This window comes from Haemaphysalis longicornis, unplaced genomic scaffold (genome assembly GCF_048455015.1).
Source record: "Haemaphysalis longicornis isolate Haplotype H1 unplaced genomic scaffold, Haemaphysalis longicornis Haplotype H1 scaffold_20, whole genome shotgun sequence".
Classification (NCBI taxonomy): Eukaryota; Metazoa; Arthropoda; class Arachnida; order Ixodida; family Ixodidae; genus Haemaphysalis; species Haemaphysalis longicornis.
In genome coordinates this window covers 3,771,496-3,791,257 of record NW_027526296.1, presented here as the reverse complement: position 1 = coordinate 3,791,257, position 19,762 = coordinate 3,771,496, and the positions used below count along the sequence as shown (strand labels likewise).

The 19,762-nt window shown below is 47.0% G+C and overlaps 2 protein-coding genes across 2 annotated transcripts in view; both read right to left on the bottom strand.

Moving 5' to 3' along the window:
* Positions 1-572: 572 nt before the first annotated feature.
* The window catches only part of Smc5 (structural maintenance of chromosomes 5), a 109,069-nt gene continuing 89,879 nt past the window's right edge, over positions 573-19,762 (bottom strand). The window contains exons 24-26 of the mRNA XM_077701060.1: positions 18,526-18,732; positions 6,613-6,705; positions 573-1,744 (exon numbers count right to left, since the gene is read on the bottom strand). Of these exons, the coding sequence (XP_077557186.1) occupies positions 1,610-1,744; positions 6,613-6,705; positions 18,526-18,732 (435 nt within the window). The 3' untranslated portion in view covers positions 573-1,609. The remainder of the gene's footprint in view (positions 1,745-6,612; positions 6,706-18,525; positions 18,733-19,762) is intronic.
* Positions 15,125-17,969, bottom strand: LOC144172264 (uncharacterized). Its single transcript, XM_077701021.1, has one exon. It carries the CDS (start codon positions 17,415-17,417, stop codon positions 15,357-15,359), a length of 2,061 nt encoding a protein of 686 aa, XP_077557147.1. The 5' UTR covers positions 17,418-17,969; the 3' UTR covers positions 15,125-15,356.

The window sequence follows — 19,762 nt, the reverse complement described above, 5'->3', positions numbered from 1 at the left end:
CACACCCTTCTTGTAGGCACGCCGTTCCCTAGACTCCTAGGTTAGGGATAAACACAGCAGAACAAAACTGCCCAATCGAAGAAGTGAAGATGCCTCTCTGCAACATTGTCCTCAGAAGGAGACATGCCATACGAGGACTGTCTGATGCTATCAATGTGGGAACAGCACCCTTCCTGGTTTGAGAGAAATGAGAAAAAGAGGGCGGCACAGGGAATAGTGGCCTCCCTTGCTGCATGCTTCATTCACCAAACTTTGATGCCTTTTGCGCGCGTCCAACTGTCTTCCAGAAAAACCACACACAAGACTGGGTACGGAGGTAGACCCATCGCTTTTTTCTATCGCCTTGAATTAATTTGATTGCTGCGTTTCGTTATTTGTAATCCCAGGTGTCGGATAGGCATTGAGACGCGAATTGTTAGCCACATGTTTGAAACAATGACGCTTGTTAAAACGATATGCGGCCTTTCTTCACAGGCGATGTGCCGGGCATAACACGCCACCAATCGAAAAAAAACAACTGACACGTAATAGTGCGTTTTATAAATACAAAAAGACAGTTCAAACACAAACAATGCGAGGATAGCTTATTTATTTAGTAATGAGCGGCAGCACTTAATGCAATGACTACTCAATAACTATAACACACATTTGCAATCACAGATGCTTCAAGGACTTTTGGAATAACTAGAGATTGTCACTGCACTCACAACTAAACACATATACTGTATAACACTCAAGGAATACACACATGCACTAAAACTTCTCTTGCAGGCCTGGCCACTCTCACAACTGTCTACAGAGAGAGGAAGCAAGGATGCTTAACACTTTTCACATGCTGATACAGCCTCTTCTGGTGGCCACCTTCCCCCATTAATGACGCTAGTGAGGAATGTCCTGCATAACATACTTAAAGACACACATAGGCAGCAGCTACTTAGAATACCAATGCCTTTGTACTACACCTTCAAAAAATTTCAAAAATAAGAAATAAAACCCTCAAGTACATGCAGCTACACCTGGTGCATAAAATCGCTCGGTGTGACATCAGGTTACATTGTGTGCAATAATTAAGAGGTACTGTTTGAAGAGAAATGGGAAGCAGGGTTTTTCACATATCTAAAATCTAAAGAGAAATCTATAAGCTACAATTTCATGCATAGCAATGCTAAATGCGTCCAGCAGGTCAAGAAAAAAAAAAGTTTTCTGGAAGCACTCAAAATCGGCCCTTTTTCCGTGGTCACGAAAGAGTTAAGGACACTAAAGAACAAACAAACAAAGAGTTAAGAACAAACTGCACACGGAATCCACTTCTTGATTCACATACCTAAAATCTAAATCTAAAATCTAAAATCTAAAGAGAAATCTATAAGCTACAATTTCATGCATAGCAATGCTAAATGTGTCCAGCAGGTCAAGAGAAAAGAAAAGGTTTCTGGAAGCACTAAAAATCGGTCATTTTTCCGTGGTCACGAAAGAGTTAAGGACACTTAAGAACAAACAAACAAAGAGTTAAGAACAAACTGTACACGGAATCCACTTCTTGACTATTACAACACTTCACAGGTGAGCTTGAAACACATTGTGACGGGGCACGTGCATCGTAGAGAAGCTAACTGCCCAAGAGTGCTCTGTAGCCAACACAATGTCCAGCTAGGCTCTTAGGGTCCCAGTCCGGAGTGTACTCAGCACACTTGGAGATGAAAATCATCGTGACATTGTCGGCGTAAGGAAGGTCTGCCAGGAGCTGTGCAAAAGAAATAGGAGCATTTTTTTAGACTGTGAGCTCAGTTGTAATTGGCACTAGACTGGAAAGTACAATCGCAATCCCCATAAGATAATTTTTGTAATAACAGATCATCGCAATTTACACAGAAAGGCATCATGGAGTCCAAACACATTAAAAACCCCTCATCTAGCTTGTGTAAGATGCATGTACAGTAGGACATGCTTTTAACAATACTACGCTCAACAGCACGCTGGTCGCAACAGTTTTCCCCTAACAACTGTCTTCATGTTGATGATTGTAGGGTTTAACGCGCCGATGCAACACAGGCGATGAGGCGCGCCGTAGTGGAGGGCTTCGGGTTAATTTTGACCACCTGGAGATCTTTAACGTGCGTTAAAATCTCGTACACACGGGCGTTTTTGCTTTTCCCCTCCATCAGTGAAAGCGGCCGCCGCGGCCGGGAATCGAATCCGCTTACTCATGCTCAGCAGCACAACACCTTAGCCACTGAGCCACCGCAGCAGGTAACTGTCTTCACGTTAACGCCAATGCAAATATAACTTCCAGGTTTTGCCAGTATCATTGCAAGTAAGCAGCACTATAGATTGCCTGATTTATCGTGATTCCAAGTTGAAACACAATTCATAAGGAACAACAATGGAATTTGCTTTTTTTTCTGTTTCTTTATTTGACCGGGATAATTGGAGATTGATGGGAGAGGCCTTTGCCCTGCAGTGGGCATAGATAGGCTGGTGATGATGATGATGAATTGAGCAAGGGCTTTTCCACACACTCCCAATTAATTGTTTCCTTGCCTTTTTCAGCCCCAAAGCGCCTGGCTTGGTGCACAATCCACAACCAAATGCGCTCTCAAGTCATGTTTCTTGGCTATCAAAGTTCAGTTAGTCTGCAAAGATGTCAATAAGGTATCTGATGTAATTCTTAACAGATTAAATGTGAACAGCTACAAATTAAGTGGGAACTGAAAGACAGCACTATTTCCAGGTGAGAAAAACATGAGTTGGTACTCTGCCTCCTGGTCGGTCATCAAAAAGTTTATTTTTGCAGTTATGACGATAAAAACTGGGAGCATATGTAGTTTTTCAGTCTTATTGTAGACGTCAAATTTGTTTTTCTGTAAAACGACTACCGTAATTACTCGATTCTAACGCGCACCTTTTTTCCGGAAAAATAGGCCTAAAAATCGCATGCGCGTTAGAATCGGATACGAAACCGAAACTGCTGAAACAGTGGAAATTTCGTCCCACCCATCGCCATCGCCATCTCAAGATGGCGCCAAAGCCTTTAGCAACATGGAGGAAAACTTTCTCCATGTTTAGCAACAATTTTTCGAACGGAGGAAGCATAAGCGCCTATGGTTTTCTATCCGCGTTCACACAAATCGTCAAATCGTTCCCCTTGCGCACTTGATAACAGCAATGGCAGCAGCGGCTTTCACGAGTTCAAAACGATCGGTCCGCTGAAGCGTGCGCCACTGAAGAAGCTCGCGGGATGGGCGTGCGAGGCGTGGGCCACGATCCCATCGACCATGGTTGAACGTTCGTTCAGAAGTGTGGCATCGCGAACGCTCTTGGCGGCACCGAGGACGAGATGTTGTGGTCAGCGGAAAGCGACGAGGAGTTATATGAGTGAGATTACTTCGGGAAATAAATCGCCCATTTCTCCCGCATTCGTTTGTCTTCGTTATAAAGTTACGTGCGCGTTACAATCGGAGGGGCAAGTTTTTTTGTTTTTTTTTGCCAGGAAAATCGGGTGCGCGTTAGAATCGGGTAAGTACGGTACGTTCAAACTTATTTTGACTTTTATATTTGATTTTTAAACAGCTTTTGTAAAAAAAAACGGCTGGAGAGATGCACCTGAACAGGGTACCAGTGAACTGTGCACAAATCAAGGACTGCAATAAGACCAACATCACCATTCTATCTGGTCTATAGCAGAAGTTACAACCGTTTGAAGTCTGGGTTTGAAAGGTGGGAACCAGAAAAACCGAATTTTTGGGTGATACAAATATTTCTGACGCCCCTTGAGATTCACATCACCGACATTCCACTGTATATAAATTAAGGGGGGAGGTGGGTCTTTAGACAATTTTTTTTATTATTAGTGCCAGCTAGATGAAAATTGGCAGTCTTAAGCAGTTTTTTACACTGATTTCAAATATGTAATTAATTTTAACATAGCTTCATTTGTTCAAGAGATACAACACTTTGAAATTTATTTTTTGAGGCATTTCTTACGGGGGTTTAGAGCAATTTCGCTTTAGCAAACTCAATGATGATTTATACGGACTTAATGCCAAAGGTCTACTCTGGGGGGCTATGCTATTTTTATTCATTTCGAAGACTTTTGCAAAGCATGAAAGAGGTGAACATTTGATATCAACAAAATAAAATTGCCTCATTTTTATTAATTTTTGCAAATTGGTAAACACTGACAGAGCAATAAAAATAGCATCACCCCCTAGATCAATTCAGTACGAATACAATGGTACCAGTCTTGTCATCCTAGCCCAAGAGCAACATTACAAAAACCCCCGTAAGGCAGAGCTTGGTCTTGCAAAAAAAGAAACTGAGAAAAATGCATTTGAAGTTTTAGATCACGGTAACTTTTGCTACAGCATAGCTACAACAATATAAATAGCATCATTTTGTAGCTCTATTCTCCACGAAGAAAAGCATACCAACTATGTGACTGTAACACAAAAATACCTCTGGAAAGATTGACATAAATTTGCACGAATACCATACAAATTGCGAAGGAAAATTAAATTTTCTACTGTTACACTTCAGAAACTGTATATCCTCATTCACCTTTTCTTTCAGTATCTTTACAGAATACAGAAAGGCACAAATACCATGTGCTGCTGTTATTTTTGTGCTACCACTGAGACTAAAGCACAGCAGCCACCCAGAACTAGAGATTGTCCTGCTATGCATCTCAAACCTACAGCAAGGCTGTAGGTGAAATGCACTTTGGTGACCAATGCTTCAGTGATACAAATAGCATCAGCTGCTAGACCAATTCAATACAAATTAAATTATACCAGTCTTGTTATCCTGGCTAAAGAGTAAGATAAAGAAACACCACGCAAGGAAGAGCGTGACCTCACAAAATAAACTGTAGAGCTGCAGGTGGACATCGATTTGGCGATGGATACCAGAGTGATACAAACAGCATCATACAAACAGCATCACCTGCTAGATCTATTTATTACAAATTAAATGGTACCAGTCTTATCATCCTAGGTTAAAAGCCTGATAGTGAAACACTCAGTAAGGTAGATCATGACGTTGCAAACTAAGAAAGGAAGATCTAGTTTCTAACTCTTGCTACTGCATGGCCCAATATAAAAATCGCCATGTCACTCTGTTCCTAAAGAAAAAAAAAAAAACAAAGTATGCGACCGTACCCCAAAAATAACCAGGAAGGCTCTATGCAAGTAATGAAAAGCTTTTGTAAACAGCGCTGGAAAACTCCACTTTTTGCTGAACCTTCACGTACGGTAGTTCCTTCTTTGCACTTCCTTCAACGTCGATGCAAACTACAGAAAAGCACAAACATATTGTGCTGCGGACTTTTTTTTTCCCACAAATATAACCAAAGCACAACAGCTAACTAAATCTGGACGTTTCCACACGGCGCTTCTCGGACCAGGTTCGTACGTGACAGGCGATCTCGGCACCGCCGTCTACGGCGTCTTCCATCGTGTTTTCGTACGCTTGCAGCGCGTAGTTCTTTGAGGTAAAGGTCTCCAGGCATTGCGGCACGAGACATAAAGACGTTGTGACAGAATCGCAGTCACTAACGGCAGAGAAAACGCACCCGAATTGAAAATACTGCGGAAGCAAACGCGCGCCTGCAAAAACAAAACAAAAAAAAAATGGCGGCTCGACGGCGCCGGCCAATCAGAGACGCGGAACGGGGGGCTCGACTCGAGCGCGCGTACTCCTGCCAATCAGCGGCTCCGAAACGACCTTCAGGAAATCGGCGGTAACGCTCGTTCTCCCCATGCGACGCCATTTTAAGATGGCGCAAAATACGCACAAAGAAATCAGCTACAAAGCGAACCCAAGATGGCCGCCGCCGGCAGTCTGCTTCGAGTGTGGCGCGCGCGCGAAGTTCAAGCTTTTTTAGCCCGGTTTTCGGCGTTTTGCGGCTCCCGCTGCGTTTTCAAAGTCGTTTTTGAGATTATTCCCGATCAAATTCAGCGGTGAAACTTTTAGAGTAGGTGCTTGAAGGTATAAAGACTTCAAAAATGTGTTTTTCCCAAAATGCGTATTTTCGCGATTTTGGACCATTCTAAGACCCGCGTCCCCCCTTAAAGGAAAGAGTAGTAAGAAGGTGAACTGACACGGTTCCCATTTGCCGCCAACAGTTTTGGAGCTAGAAGCTCCTTCCTCAGGGTGTCAAACTGAAACCGAGTCAGTCAACGTATTTACTACTTTTTTTACTTCTCTATATAACAGGCTCATCAGATTTCTTCACTCCCTCTCTCTCTCTCTCTCTCTCTGCATGTGCGTGCATGCGCGTATGCGTGTTATTGGCAGGGCTTGTGAAAGGCAGCTGCGAGGTCCAGTCATCTCTGGGTCCGAAGGAGCTCTGGAGTCCACATGTAGATATCATGCATGAGCCCTGTCTATGAAGTTTCCGTGCGTACAACACTCAGAAGGTCAGCCTCTGTCTTTCATACCCATTTGGGGAGACTGGTGCTTTTACGGATGGTCATTATCTTTGTTGCAAAATGTGCGCGCCTGCACGCACGCACACGCACGCACACACACACACACACACACATGCACTGGGCATCAGCACAGCCTGCCTGCCTAACAGAGTCCCCGTGGCTGTCGACACGGCACAGTACTCACCTTGGGAGTGAGCAGAAAGTACTGGGCAGAGTTTTTCCGCGCTGTGTTCATGATCATCTCGAAGACCCTGCGCTCGTTCTGCGAGTCCATGCCCTGTGAAGCAACCACGAGGGGAAACGGGGAGGTGTTAGCAAGAGGAAACACAAATAAAAACCGGTCTTTCATCACGTGGCAACAGCTAACGGTGAGAATGATCTCTAGTGGAATGAAAAGTCATGCACAGGGGTGAGACAGCTGAATCAGATTTGGGAGCAGTTTTTGGAGCAGCGAAATCTTGATTTTGGAGCAGAAGAACCTTGATTTGGAACACACATTTATTACGTCACCTTAGGAGCCTGAAAATCAAATTTTTGGCAACTCGAGGGGGGGGAGAAGGGGGGGGGGCACTTTTTAATGGGTTTTGAACGTACATAACACTGAAACAGCCTTTCAATGAAGTTTTTTCTACTAGAGTATCACAAGGCACGAACTGCACTACCTTTTTACAAGCCATTAATAAATTCTTAGGCTCTATGCATAGATAGCATGGAGTGCCGTTGAAAACATCGAATCGAAAAACTAAGCAATCGTAAGGCATTTTCATTATCATGTGAACACTGAAATTATTATTTTTGTAATCCCAGACTCGGCTTTACACACAATTGTAGAGGCATGGCAAAAGTTGCGCAAAGCGATGTGACAATCTTCGCACCACATCAGCCCTCCCATTTCAATCCCCAAGGTGCGCATTCACTACGATCGCAATTTGAATAACGTTGGTATGTTTAGCCACCTCCCTCTTGGCATTAAATTTCACTTCAGATAGATAAACCATTATTACTAGCGTGCAATAATAGCCCATCCCGCTATCGGCCACTGCTTGAACATTTCGCGGCGATGTAGCCTGCGCCGCCACTTCTGCAGTGTCGATCGTCCCATTTCCGCCACTCGCAAGCTCGCTGTCAAAGGCAGCAATAACTCAGCGTTTTATTATAACACCGCAATGAGTCCGAAATTTCACTTCAAGCATGCACCGCGGCTCTCACTCGAGGCCGAAACACGGCGAATTCACGTTGCTGAACTCCCGTTATTCGAGTCACGCAACTTCCCTCAACCGATCGAACGACTAAATGAAAAGCCAGCCACCCCTATAACCAAAACCACAGTAGAAATCGGCGAAGAGCACTCTGTCTGAACCACGAGCAACTGCTTCGGCCGACGGCCATGTTTTCCAATATTCACCACACCAAGATGGCGGCGCCCAGTAATGTCGTTCTGGAGATATGCGGCGCTCCAAAAATTGCCGTCTTTTCATCAATGTTCACCAGCAGTTTGTCGCCTGAGTACACATACGTATTTTTTCTACAGGACTTTGCAATTGTTTTCCATGGGAAAACTTTAAAAAACTCACAGAATATAACATGTGCAACCTGACATGGTGACCTTCGAAAAAACTATCTTGGGGACAATTTTATGCAGGTGTTTTATTGTATGACCAATCAATTCAACCTTTACAAACAGGATCCCCTTGGGGGTGCCGGAAAATTATGCCGTCAGTAAGCATTTTCCCCCACTGAAACTGGCGGTAGCGTTAAAATTCTGGGCTCTCAGACTGTTTTGGAGCAGTTTGGCGCAATTTTTGCAATTTCCAAGCTTTTCGAGCAGCCCGACGCAGGATAGCAGATTTGTATCAAAAGTGCGCAATATGCGCAGCTGTCTCACCCCTGCATGCAGGATGTAAAAAACTTGGCCGCACATCTGCTCCCTTCGCTGCAGCTGTAGTTCAAAGACGATAACATTCTGCCGCCCCCTGCCGCATGAACGCCTCTATTATCTGCCCTGTCTTGCTCTCCCTCCTGTCTCACTACCCCCATGATAAACAGAGTGGAGGTACGCTCAAGTCAATTCAATGATCCCACGCTCTAGCGCTCACGCACCAGCTACGGGGAACCATTTGTTACTGTTGGACTTGGAGTGCCGCCATGAGGTCTAGGCTTAGGCGTGAGCGCTTCTTGCATTTTTGGGTCAAAACAAAGGTTTAAATGCCTATTCATTAATCTGCAATTGTAAAATTCAACCGGCCGTGTATTTTCAATTAACTCTTTCACGACGGCGCCATAGGCAATCGGAAGCCGGCGTCCGATGATTTTAAATCTCCCGCAAAATCTGAAACCCTCGCTCCACAGACAACTATCCCCATCTGGTGTGTTCATTGCCAACTTCTCTTTCAATTTCGGTTTCGTTTGTTTATGTGTCTCGTGTGGTGGCAGCGTAGCAAGAGAAATTTGAACCGAGGGGGGAGGGGAGGAGGAGAAAAAATGGTGTCGGGTTCACGCCGCGCTCCGCACAGTCGGACTGCTGTAGCAAGCACTTCGGCAGCTCCTGCTGTCGATTTTTCTCATTTCAGCAGCAGTGAGGGGTCAAGCAATGATGTGGGATCTTCAGATTTCAGTTAGGACGACAAAGCTCCGGTTCAGGTGCCTCGCACTTCAACAAGCGCTGGCAGGTAATTTCGTTGTGACTCCACGCTGTATTTATAAACAAAACGTGCTTCTTATCTGACGACTGCGGTTTTGATTTTGTGTTTAGGGTCTCGAGAAGGTACGGCCGGGATATTTTGCGAAATGCACAGCGCTATATCACGCTATCACCTTCAAGATAACCTGGCGCTCGTGTCAGATTAGCGCTGCAGGGTTCAGGTGCGGCGCTTGTCGAGAGCGCTCGATTTTTTTTTCTTGTTTTTTACCACCGAACTGATAAGAATTTTGTGCGAGGACACAAAAGAGTATACCGTAATTACCCGATTCTAACGCGCACCCGATTTTCCTGACAAAAAAAAAAAAAAAAAAACTTGCACCTCCAATTGTAACGCGAATGAAACTGTGTGAGCAAGAAAATAGAATGCGAGAGAAACGGGTGATTTATTTCCCGAAGTAATCTCACTCATCTCACTCCTCGTAGCTCTCCACTGACCACAACATCTCGTGCTCGGTGCCGCCAAGCACGTTCGCGATGCCACACTTCTGAACGAACGTTCAACCATGGTCGATGGGATCGTGGCCCACGCCTCGCACGCCCATCCCGCGAGCTTCTTCAGTGGCGCACGCTTCAGCGGACCGATCGTTTTGAACTCGTGAAAGCCGCTGCTGCCATTGCTGTTATCAAGTGCGCAAGTGGAACGATTTGACGATTTGTGTGAACGCCGATCGAAAAGCCTAGGCGCCTATGCTTTCTGCGTCCGAAAAATCGTTGCTAAAAGCTTTGGTGCCGTCTTGACATGGCGATGGCGATGGGTGGGACGAAATTTCCGCTGTTTCGGTTTCGGTTTCGTATCCGATGCATGCGATTTTTCGATCTATTTTTCCAGAAAAAAAGTGCGCGTTAGAATCGGGTAAGTACGGTACTTGGATGCACGTTTTACAGAGACTCACTCACCCTTGAGTGCCCTCGCGGCGTGGCACAGCCGTCAGTTGCGCTAGGTTGACGGGCCCTCAAAAAGCAAAAACTTGGTGTACACTGTTGAGTTATATATTGAATCATAGCCAAGGAACGTAGGAACAATTTGTATATCTTAAAATACCTGAAATAATTTTTAGTCTCAGTAAAAGTGCCGATTTGTGTTTTTTGTATACTTTTCTTGGGGGCTTTTTTCTGATTACCTGACGAATAAACTGTAAGTTATTGTACCTTTAACAAAACTGCTGCTTTGTGTTTGGAAGAGCAATCTATAAGCTACAATTTCATGCATAGCAAGGCTACGTGTGTTCAGTAGCTCAAGAGAAAAAAAATGTTTTGTCGAAGCACTTAAAATCGGCCGTTTTTCTGCCGTAACGAAAGAGTTAAAAGAACACTGCGAGTACCAGTTGTGTATTAATGTGCCTAGTTATACAGTTAAACCTCGATATAACGAAGTCGTACTTGGGGCCGCAAATTTCATTAAATCGAGAATTTCGTAAAATCGAGGTTTCGATTTTACAGTTCATTTAACCAGTTATTGGGGTTTTAACACTTTGGCCCTCGCCAGGCAACAACTGCAATGTAGTTACCTCTCCAATTAAAGCGAAATCCGTACTAAAACTGGCCGCGAAAATTGTGTGAATTAAGAGTTTCAACACTTGGGCAATGGAATTCGGATAGCCGACGGTAGTTCGTGTGTCATCGTAAAACCGGTGCTTTTTTCGCAACGCCTCATTAAATATGATAGCAGACTAGGTTTCCACTTTTTCTTTTTTCATTTCGGTCACTACTAAATGCCGCTGTTAGTCAATTGAACCCGCATCCATGTCCCGTGAACTCCACCCCGCCGAGGTGCTCGTTCGAAGTTACGCCTCTTTTCGTCCATTCAGTGGTAGGCTTAGGCGCGGCGGGCCAACAGCGGAAGGCTGCTATGAAACTTTCGAAAGACTTTTTTCATGTACAAAGGCTCTGCAGTATGGACGCGTGATGCAACCACAACACTCGAGATAAAGCCATGATTGCGAGTTGAGCGGAGTACACGCGGACCGCTTCACTGTGTGGAGCAGCGCTTACGTGCTCCGGAAAGCGGAAAGCTTACATTAAAAATCTTCCGGCCAAATTCGATTAAGCAATTACTTTTATGCCCACTGAGCCCTTACGAAACTGATTTCTCCGCACCGCAGCTGTCTAATGAACGCGGGTGAAACGAAGATGACCACGTTCAAAGAGAGCAATTTATTGCCACAAGCACTCGATGTTCAAGCCGTAGTGAAGAAGTCCGTAAGCAGTGCTTGGCGTTTCTTGACCAGGGCGGGCTTTACGTGACGCTCGTATGCTGACAGCGCTAACAAGGTCTTAAACATTCGTGTGCACCTGCGTGCCTCCGCAGAACATCGATGGCATCCATCACACTTCGGTGGCTGTCAGTTTCACCGAACTTCCTCAGGCTCCTGTTTGGAACACTTTTCTTTCTCTTGGAGTGTGTGGAAAGGGTAGTGGCGGGAACCCGCTCTCACCGGCGCGGGTCAGGTAGGGGCGATCGCTCCTCGCCCGGAGGCGACGTCGTCTCCGCCACGTCACGCACCACGTGAGTCCAGCCGGCCCAATGGGGCGCGGGGAGAACGCGGTGACGTCATGAGCCGTACGGCCGGGCGGGAAGAAGGACGGCGCGCGCACCGGAGACAGGCTAGCCCGGGACAGCGACACGATCGCCGGCCAGGTAATTTCCTGTTCCCTTTTCGCAGGCGAAGCAGCAAGCGGGCGCGGCCATCTCGAGCCGAACGGCTCCGGCCGCCGCCATCGGAGCAAGAAGCAGGGCGACCGGGGGTTCGAGGAATAAACCCCGCCATTGCTTGTGTTGGACGGTTGCATTTGTGTTGTCTGCCCCTCACGCCGGCCCGTATACACGGTCGCCGCGTGCGGTGGACCGTCCAAGTCACACCCACGCCACAAGTGCTCATGCTGCTTACAAGACTCACCTAACGAGGCACGAACAAAATATTAATTTGGTTATCAGCGAGCACAACCTAGGGCAGCAGCACCGTGAGCAATGACGCGTGCGTAGAAAAAACAAGCTTGAAGGCTTGAAGTAGGCTTCGGGGCTTCGGCAGGCTTCGGTAGCCTAAGCATAGAGGGCGCTGGCGTAGGCAACGATGGAGACGTCAAAATAGTGGCCGCACTATTAAACCGTCTATGACCGCTAGCGGTTTTTGCAGCTTCGTTCTCGCTTTTAATTGTTGTTAACCGTAGATTTCACCGCTTTTCTTTCATTTTAGCCTTAAGGGGGGACGTGGCTTTCGACGCAAACTTTTTTAATTCTTGAAGGATTTTGATAAAACTTTGTGGACATGTTGCCAATATACATCACATTATGCCATGAAAATATCAGCCAGCTACATTCAAAACTACTTTATTAATAATTTTTTTCTTTTGTAAAACTCGTGGAGAGCATGCAGAATTTATAAATTATGATAGAACGCTGGTTTAATTTTCTATGCACTCTCAGATGTCTACCACAGGTGAAGACATTCTTCAATTATTTTTTTTTAGCATATACAGTGATGCTACCGGCTTAGGCCGCTTTGGAGCAGCTTTTGGAGCAGGCAAAAATGCGTTTCGGAGCAGCAAAGCCAGCTTTCGGAGCAGGTGTTGATAGAAGCAATTTTAAGACACGTATTGCATTCATGAGATAAATAATCGCTAAAAGCACGCCCTTCAAGGATAATAAAAAATTAAAAGAACCCAGAACATAGACATTTTGTCCCCATTTTCATCAGTCTCCTGAAGAATGTCTGCATTGAACTTTGTGCAGCGGACTGCACAACAAAAATTTAAAAAAAAAACAAGCTCTCATTTTTACACAATAGAAGATTTACTATGAACAAACTAAAAATTGCTCGTCACAACGAACATGCTGTGTAAAATCGAGCACTATTGGAAGGCTATCGTGGGAGCACTGACCAATAACAACAGTAGCGCCACGGCTTTGACTGCATACTTGAACATCACGCTCCTCCCCGTGTTGCACATGAATCACTATTTAGCAGCGTCAGCGCTGCCACCGTAAGGGTCTAAGACGACAAGCCACCGATAGCAGCGCTACTGTTAACAAAGGCAGCGGGCAGCCATTTCTGGCAACCAACATGCAGCACCAGGCTGAATCTTACCCCTTCATGGCAAGTTTGCCGCAAGCAACAAAACGCCTCCGTTAATGACAAGGTAGCCCATTAGTCCCCCCCCCCCCCCCCCATAACCCCGGGATTATGTTAATTCCCTGCGAGGCCACATGCGCGCATTTCACCTTCAATTTCCACGTATATGAATTCTATGCCTCTATGAACTCTACGTGAAATCTAAGACTGGCGTCGTCATATGCGTGCCGTACTCGTTAAGCTCGGAAACAACGTCAAGCGTCGTGAAATTGCCATACTCGCTCGCCGGTGCGCGACCCGAACCATGTCACCGTTTCCTGCCCTTGCATACTATTTTCTCCCCCCTGCACTTTGTAAATTCTCATCTGTTTACAGTAAAATCTCGATGATATGAATTTCGCGGCACCGAGAAAAATATTCGTATCATCCGAAATTCGTGTGAACAACACAGACCAAAAAATTAAGCATTAAAACAAGTTTTCGATTATTTCTTTTCTTACTTTCGCGTGACAAAATCCGTGACGTTTTTCTGCTTTTTTTTTTTTACCTCCATGTCGCCGAACGGTCCATTCTGGACTTACATCGCACTCGCGCTGCCCAAGCTCACTCACTACAGGAGCGTTTTTGCGCGCGATTCGTGCGCGTCGGCGCGCCCGCATCGGCAACTCGGCGCCCGCGGTCAGAAAATTGCGCGCGACGCGCGTGGCAGTGGGAGGAGCCTGACGAATTGCGCCAATGGGAAGGCGTGCGCCTCATGGCGGCAGTTACGAAGCGCTGGAAAGAGCTGGCTGGCTCCGCCGGAGATGTTTAGGCTTAGCAGCCCGACAGATATTTCATAGGCGCTTTCACTAGCGGCGCGGATGATGTTTTATAGCACCGTTTTCGCTCACATTATTAGCTCATTTAGCGCACAAGAAACTTCGCATGTGCTTTGAGCGGCATTTTAAAGAGCGGTTAGAAGCGGTCTCTTGAGCGTCCCCCACCACTTCGCGAGCGAAACCGCCGCCATGTTGCCGCGGCCGGCCGCACCCCGCGCAGCTTGCCTGTGGAGTGCGCGGCGTGTTTTCGCGAGCAGAAAACAGCTTGACCGTTCCTGGAGAAAGAGCGACAAAGAGGGCAGAGAGCCCGTACGTCGCCGTAGCTTGCTCGATCGGCAGTCGGGCGCCTCGCCGACTCGTTCTTATCATCCGCCGGGCACTGCAGGTTCGTTCGTAAGAGCCGAAATTTTCCCCATTTCAAACAGTGCAATTTCGCCGGGACTAATCAAAAATTCGTATCATCCCAAAATTCGTATCATCCAGATTCCACTGTAACTACAACTCCTGCGTCCTCATCTCTTGCCTACTTTTCTACCAGCACAACTCCGCAGGCACCCGGTCGACGCGTACGCTGTCGGGGCGCGTTGGCGAGCGAGTACGGCAATTTCACAAAGCCTGATGTTGTTGCCGAGCTTCACGGGTGCGGCACGCACATCACGACGCATATCGCGGCCCGAAGACCGCGAGGCGGACGGTCGCGACGGCGGCAGCCGGTCTCGCGAGCCCAATAGGTGCGAAGCGCACTGCACGGAATTAACAGTCTAAGGTAGAGGGGCAGGTTTCACAACGTCTACGAGGCGCCAGCCGCAAAACGCATCATCGTCGTTATCGCAACAACGGCCAGTTTGCCTTGGCTTGGCTCGGATTGCGTCCTGAAAACAGGTGCACCGCGATGTCGCTTTCAATGGGGAACCGCAAGTAGTTATTTTCGTTTCTGGACGTCGGCGTACACCCTTTTGCGCAGGTTGGGCGCAGAATCGCCAAATTTAGAGGAAATGTAGCAGGATGTAGCATCCAGAGCACTTGGGCGCAGTTTGGCGCAATTGGCGCAGCGGTAGCATCACTGCATATATCTTCTTGGTTTTTCATTTTTTCACAAGTCTGCCAAATAGACGTTGAGTATAGAGATGATTAACACTCAAATCACATATTCAGAAATGAGAAACTTGAAAAAATAAGAATGTCATCACCTGCGCTATAGTACAAGGTTTATTACAAAACAAACAGAACGAAAATATACATAGCGGTTGCCGAGCAATCAGCTCCACGAGATGGACAGGACGCTTGAAAAACTGTGCTGAGAAAAATGAGTTCAAAGTTTCACGTCGTTTTGAGTGCACTAAAAGGCGCCTGGGCTGTAGCTCTTGGTGTCCTTTTGGATGTGGCGTCGCTTGGCCATCTGGCCTTGTGTTTGGAGAGCCTTTGTCGCTTTTTTTTTGCGGATTATATCCTTTTCCTCGGCCCTCTGAAGCGCGTGCTGTCCAGGCTTCACACCGAGGGATGTGCACAACTCTGTGTATGCCCGAAGGGTGCCCGCGTTGTACTTCAGTACTGCCTCGTTGACAGCCGTCTCTGCTGCTATCAAGGAAGCATTTTCGTCCTTGGGAAGAATCGACCATATCACAGAATGAAGACTTTCTGCAGCATTTTGCGTTTTCTTCCCCCTGCACCGTTCAAGCAGCTGAGGCTCGGACAGTCGTCTGTACAAGGGCAGAAGCGCCTCCGCAACATGCCTTGCCAGGTTGTATTTGTGAGGTGGCTGAGGCTCACCTTTGGCTTCTGCCACTCTGTGCTTGCACCAGCTTGTGGGTCCTGGCGGACAGAGCTCATGATGGGGTTCTGTGTCGGTTGACGTCACATGATAGAACGTCGCCATCACAGCCTTCTGCATGCCTTCAACGTCTGGGTGGGCTCGCAGGGCCATACCATAGTAATTGGTAAGCTTTTTAATCAAGCCCTGCGTCAGACCCCCTCTGCCGCCAAGGGGTTGGCCCTTTTTGCCCTTCGTTATGGCGCCACGAAGTCCTGAATCCATCCTTTTCTTTACATGGTTTATGCAGTCCTCTTTTGTAAGAGGTATGAAACCATACGTCCTGTCCTCGCAAAGAGTCAGATATGTGCGGCAGTCACCGTCACACACGATGTTGGTGTAGCGCAAGTCATTTTTTGCGAGTGAGCGTCTGAAGAGCACCAAAGCCGCTTCAACTTCCATCCTACCCGAGGGAGCATCAGTGTTCTTCTGACACACGTGGGATTTTTCCCAGTCGTCGTAGCCAGGGTCACCTTGCTTGGGACCTAGGGCACACCCATGGCAACGGTTAGACAGCACAACGGCGTCTAGAACTAAACCAGTGTAAAATTCTATCACCGTTCCCACACCAATGTGGGATGTATGGCCCCGAGTCATCCAGGTGCCGTCGTACACAACCGTCACATTTTTGGTGAATGACACCTCCATCTCCGTGTACACATCGCGTACTGCCGTAACAGCATCAGAAAACACGTTTGCTGCGGCTGCATCACCAGCGGGCCTAAACACTCTCTTCAGATGCTTTTGAAAAGTTTTCTGGTCTAAGCCTCGGTGAGATACGTTCATCACCGACCAGAAATCATTCAGTGCAGTTGCACCTTTTCCAATGCTCTTCACAGCTTGCATTGATCTCAAATTGACATCAAAAATCTTGCTGCCTTCTTGCCGCGGCGACGTCCACTCGTTAGCGACAGCCCCGCAAGTCGCGCAAGTCAGAAACATCCTGACCGCTAACCCGTGCCTCGTTCCCGGCACGACTGTAAGTCCCGGCTGCAAGCACTGCTGACATAGTGCTTTACTCAGCAATGCATTTATTGCCGCAACCTGAATCACTAAAAACTCGTCAGTGTCTTCCGCGGCGGTCGAGTTCTCACCTTCATCGCCAAGCAGCTTCATTTTGCGCTCCGTCGCCGACATCGAACTTAGCGACGCTTGCACTGACGCGGCACGCTCACGGCACTCGTTCGTCGACACGAATTGTGGTTCCAGATGTACCTGAACTGTACGGGCCGTACTTGAAGACGGCATCTCTTCATCGCTCTGAACGGTCCCCGAAGTGCTGGGCAGCGCGTCGATGTCGCCCGGACCGCGCTCGCGGCACTCGTTAGTCGGCACAAACTGCGGTTCAAAATGCACCTGACCTGTATGGCCCGTGCTCTCAGACGGCATCTCTTCAGCGCTGCGAACGGCCCCCAAAATGCTGGGCACTGCGTCGATGTCGTCCGTACCGCGCTCACTTCCAACAAAGAGCTCACATTCCGATGCGGCCGGTGGGGTCTTCTTTCTTTTTTTGTGCATCGGAGACTTCCGCTTGCGGCTGCCGAAGCTGTGGACGGTGTTGTGCTTTTTCTTGAATGTCCTCCGATTCATGATTGCCGAAAAAAAAAAAACGCAAACGACAAGTTGCCGATATCACGAGCGCGAAAACAACGAATATAGCGAGCGGGTGAACCGCGAAGATGCCGCGGAGACCGGGCACGCCGGGCGCGGAGCTACGGAGCGGACCAATAGCGAAGCGCGCTCGGATCACGGGGCCCGGGAAACCAATCGGAGGCGCTCATTCTTGTTGCTGCGGCCTTTGCGCTTTTGCTTTTTGTGCAGTTATTTTGCGTCGGAGGCTTCGGCCGACGCGGTAATTTTGAACGCGAGGAAAGGAGCGTTTCGCCACTACCAAGATGGCGGCGCTCGGTCCAGCCGTTCGGGAGCTACGGCGCTTCAAAAAATGCCGTTTTTTTTGTGAACTCGCGCAGATATTTAGCCACCTCATCTCATAAAAGTATTTTTTTTGGGCACTTCGCGATGGTTTTCGGTAGAATAACTTTACACACAAATAGAATATGAAATGAAGAAGCCGAATTTCTCACTTTCAAAAAAACGATTTTTTGGTCATTTTTAGCGAGTTGAAAGCCGCGTCCCCCCTTAAAGAGTCAATTTGAGTACTGAATTTTTTCAATGTAGGGCCTGAGAGGCAAAATAAAACGTGCATCGACCGGAATTTCGTTCTTCCTTTCTTGCCGTGACTTCGTTAAATCGAAAGCGCCGCACAAAATTACTTCGTAAAATCGAGACAAAAATACATGCATTTAGCAAAATTTTGTTGGAAACTTGAAAACATTCGTTATATCGCGAATTTCGTTAAATCGAGGTTCGTTATATCGAGGTTCAACTGTAGTTATTTCTTTTTGCGGAGAAATGTTGACAAGTATGAACACTGCTACCAGATTTAATAGTCTGAAAGGTTTTTGCCTACTTAAACTTCTCGTTGAATGAAGTCTTCATCTTAACTTTCGGCCAAGTAACTAAATTGAAGGACAGGCAGACAGACAGGCTAAAATTTTCAGGTTTAAGTAGCCCAAGAAAAACCATCGTGCTACAAACAGATCTTTCACGATGCGGTGAGGGCTGAACGTGTCAGTGATGTGTGGCGGAATGTAAAAGTTGCACACGATGTAAAAAAGGGCCTCCTTCCTCGTCCTACCTGGTTGATCTCGTCGACGCAGCGGAAGGGCACGCTGGTGAGCTCCTGCAGGGCCATCATGTAGAGCACGGTGGCCACCGAGCGCTCCCCTCCGCTCTGGTGGGCCGCCGACAGCTCGGCCAGGGGCTCGTCGTCCCGGAACCGGACCCGGATGTTCACCCCGTACTTGTCGTATTCGTGCTTCCGCTCGCCCACGTACAGGCTCACCTGCAGCAGGGACAGGTCGTTCAGCTCTCACCCCGTCCATACGCGATTCCTCGCCTCTGGGTGAAGCAGCATGGCCCCCTCCTGCTGCTCCTGAAGGGGCCACACCAAGTCCAGGGTGCGCATTTGTAATTTGTGGCTGAGCATACTTCCTAGCCAATTAACTGAATTAAGGGGGCAGTTGGGTCTTTGGGGCCAAAAAACGGTCAAAAAAAGCGTTTTCTGAAAAATGGCATTTTCGGCCTTCACGGCCATTTTTCTATCAGTCTGTAAATTTCCTCATCAAAAGGAACCATATTTTGTTGTTATTATATTATAATAGCATTTTGAAGTGCACTCTACAGCTCAGTTAGCGCAGAATTCGATGGTGAAACGGCACTTCTCTTGCAATGCAAAGCTAGCATTTTGTCCTCAGATATCTCGGCACCCAGAGCAGGTACAACTGTAATTCTTTTTGCTTCTGATACATAAATGTGCGGAGAATACAATGTTGGAAACCAATTTTTCAAATGGAGGCTTTGGAAAATTATTATTGTGTTCAATTGGAACCACCTGCGAGCCATTTCTGGCAGAGCGTGGGAGAAGCGAAGTTCACTGTGTTGTGACACGACCAAAAATAGCTGAATCAAAAAAGGTCTTCCAATGTTGTATTCTTTAGTAATTTGTCTGCCTAGCCACGCGGTAATTGCCATTCTGTATGGAGTGGTTATTTTGTAACTGTGACCCAAAATAATGGCAATCAATCATTAATTAACTTAAAATATAATCAACTTACAAAAAATCTAATGGCAGATTTGAAATCAGCACAAAAAACTCTATAATGCAGTGCAGTTTTATTAAAATTGGTTGGTAAATAAAAAAAAATAGCTCTAAGACCAGTCTGCCCCCTTAAACTTGGAATGACCCAAGCTTTATTCTAGCGGATAAACACGGAGCTTTCTGTTTCCCTTCCGCGTCAATTGTGCGCTCGACGACTGGGGAACAGGTAGTATTCCCACGCATGGTGACACACATGCAGCTCTCTCTCACCTCC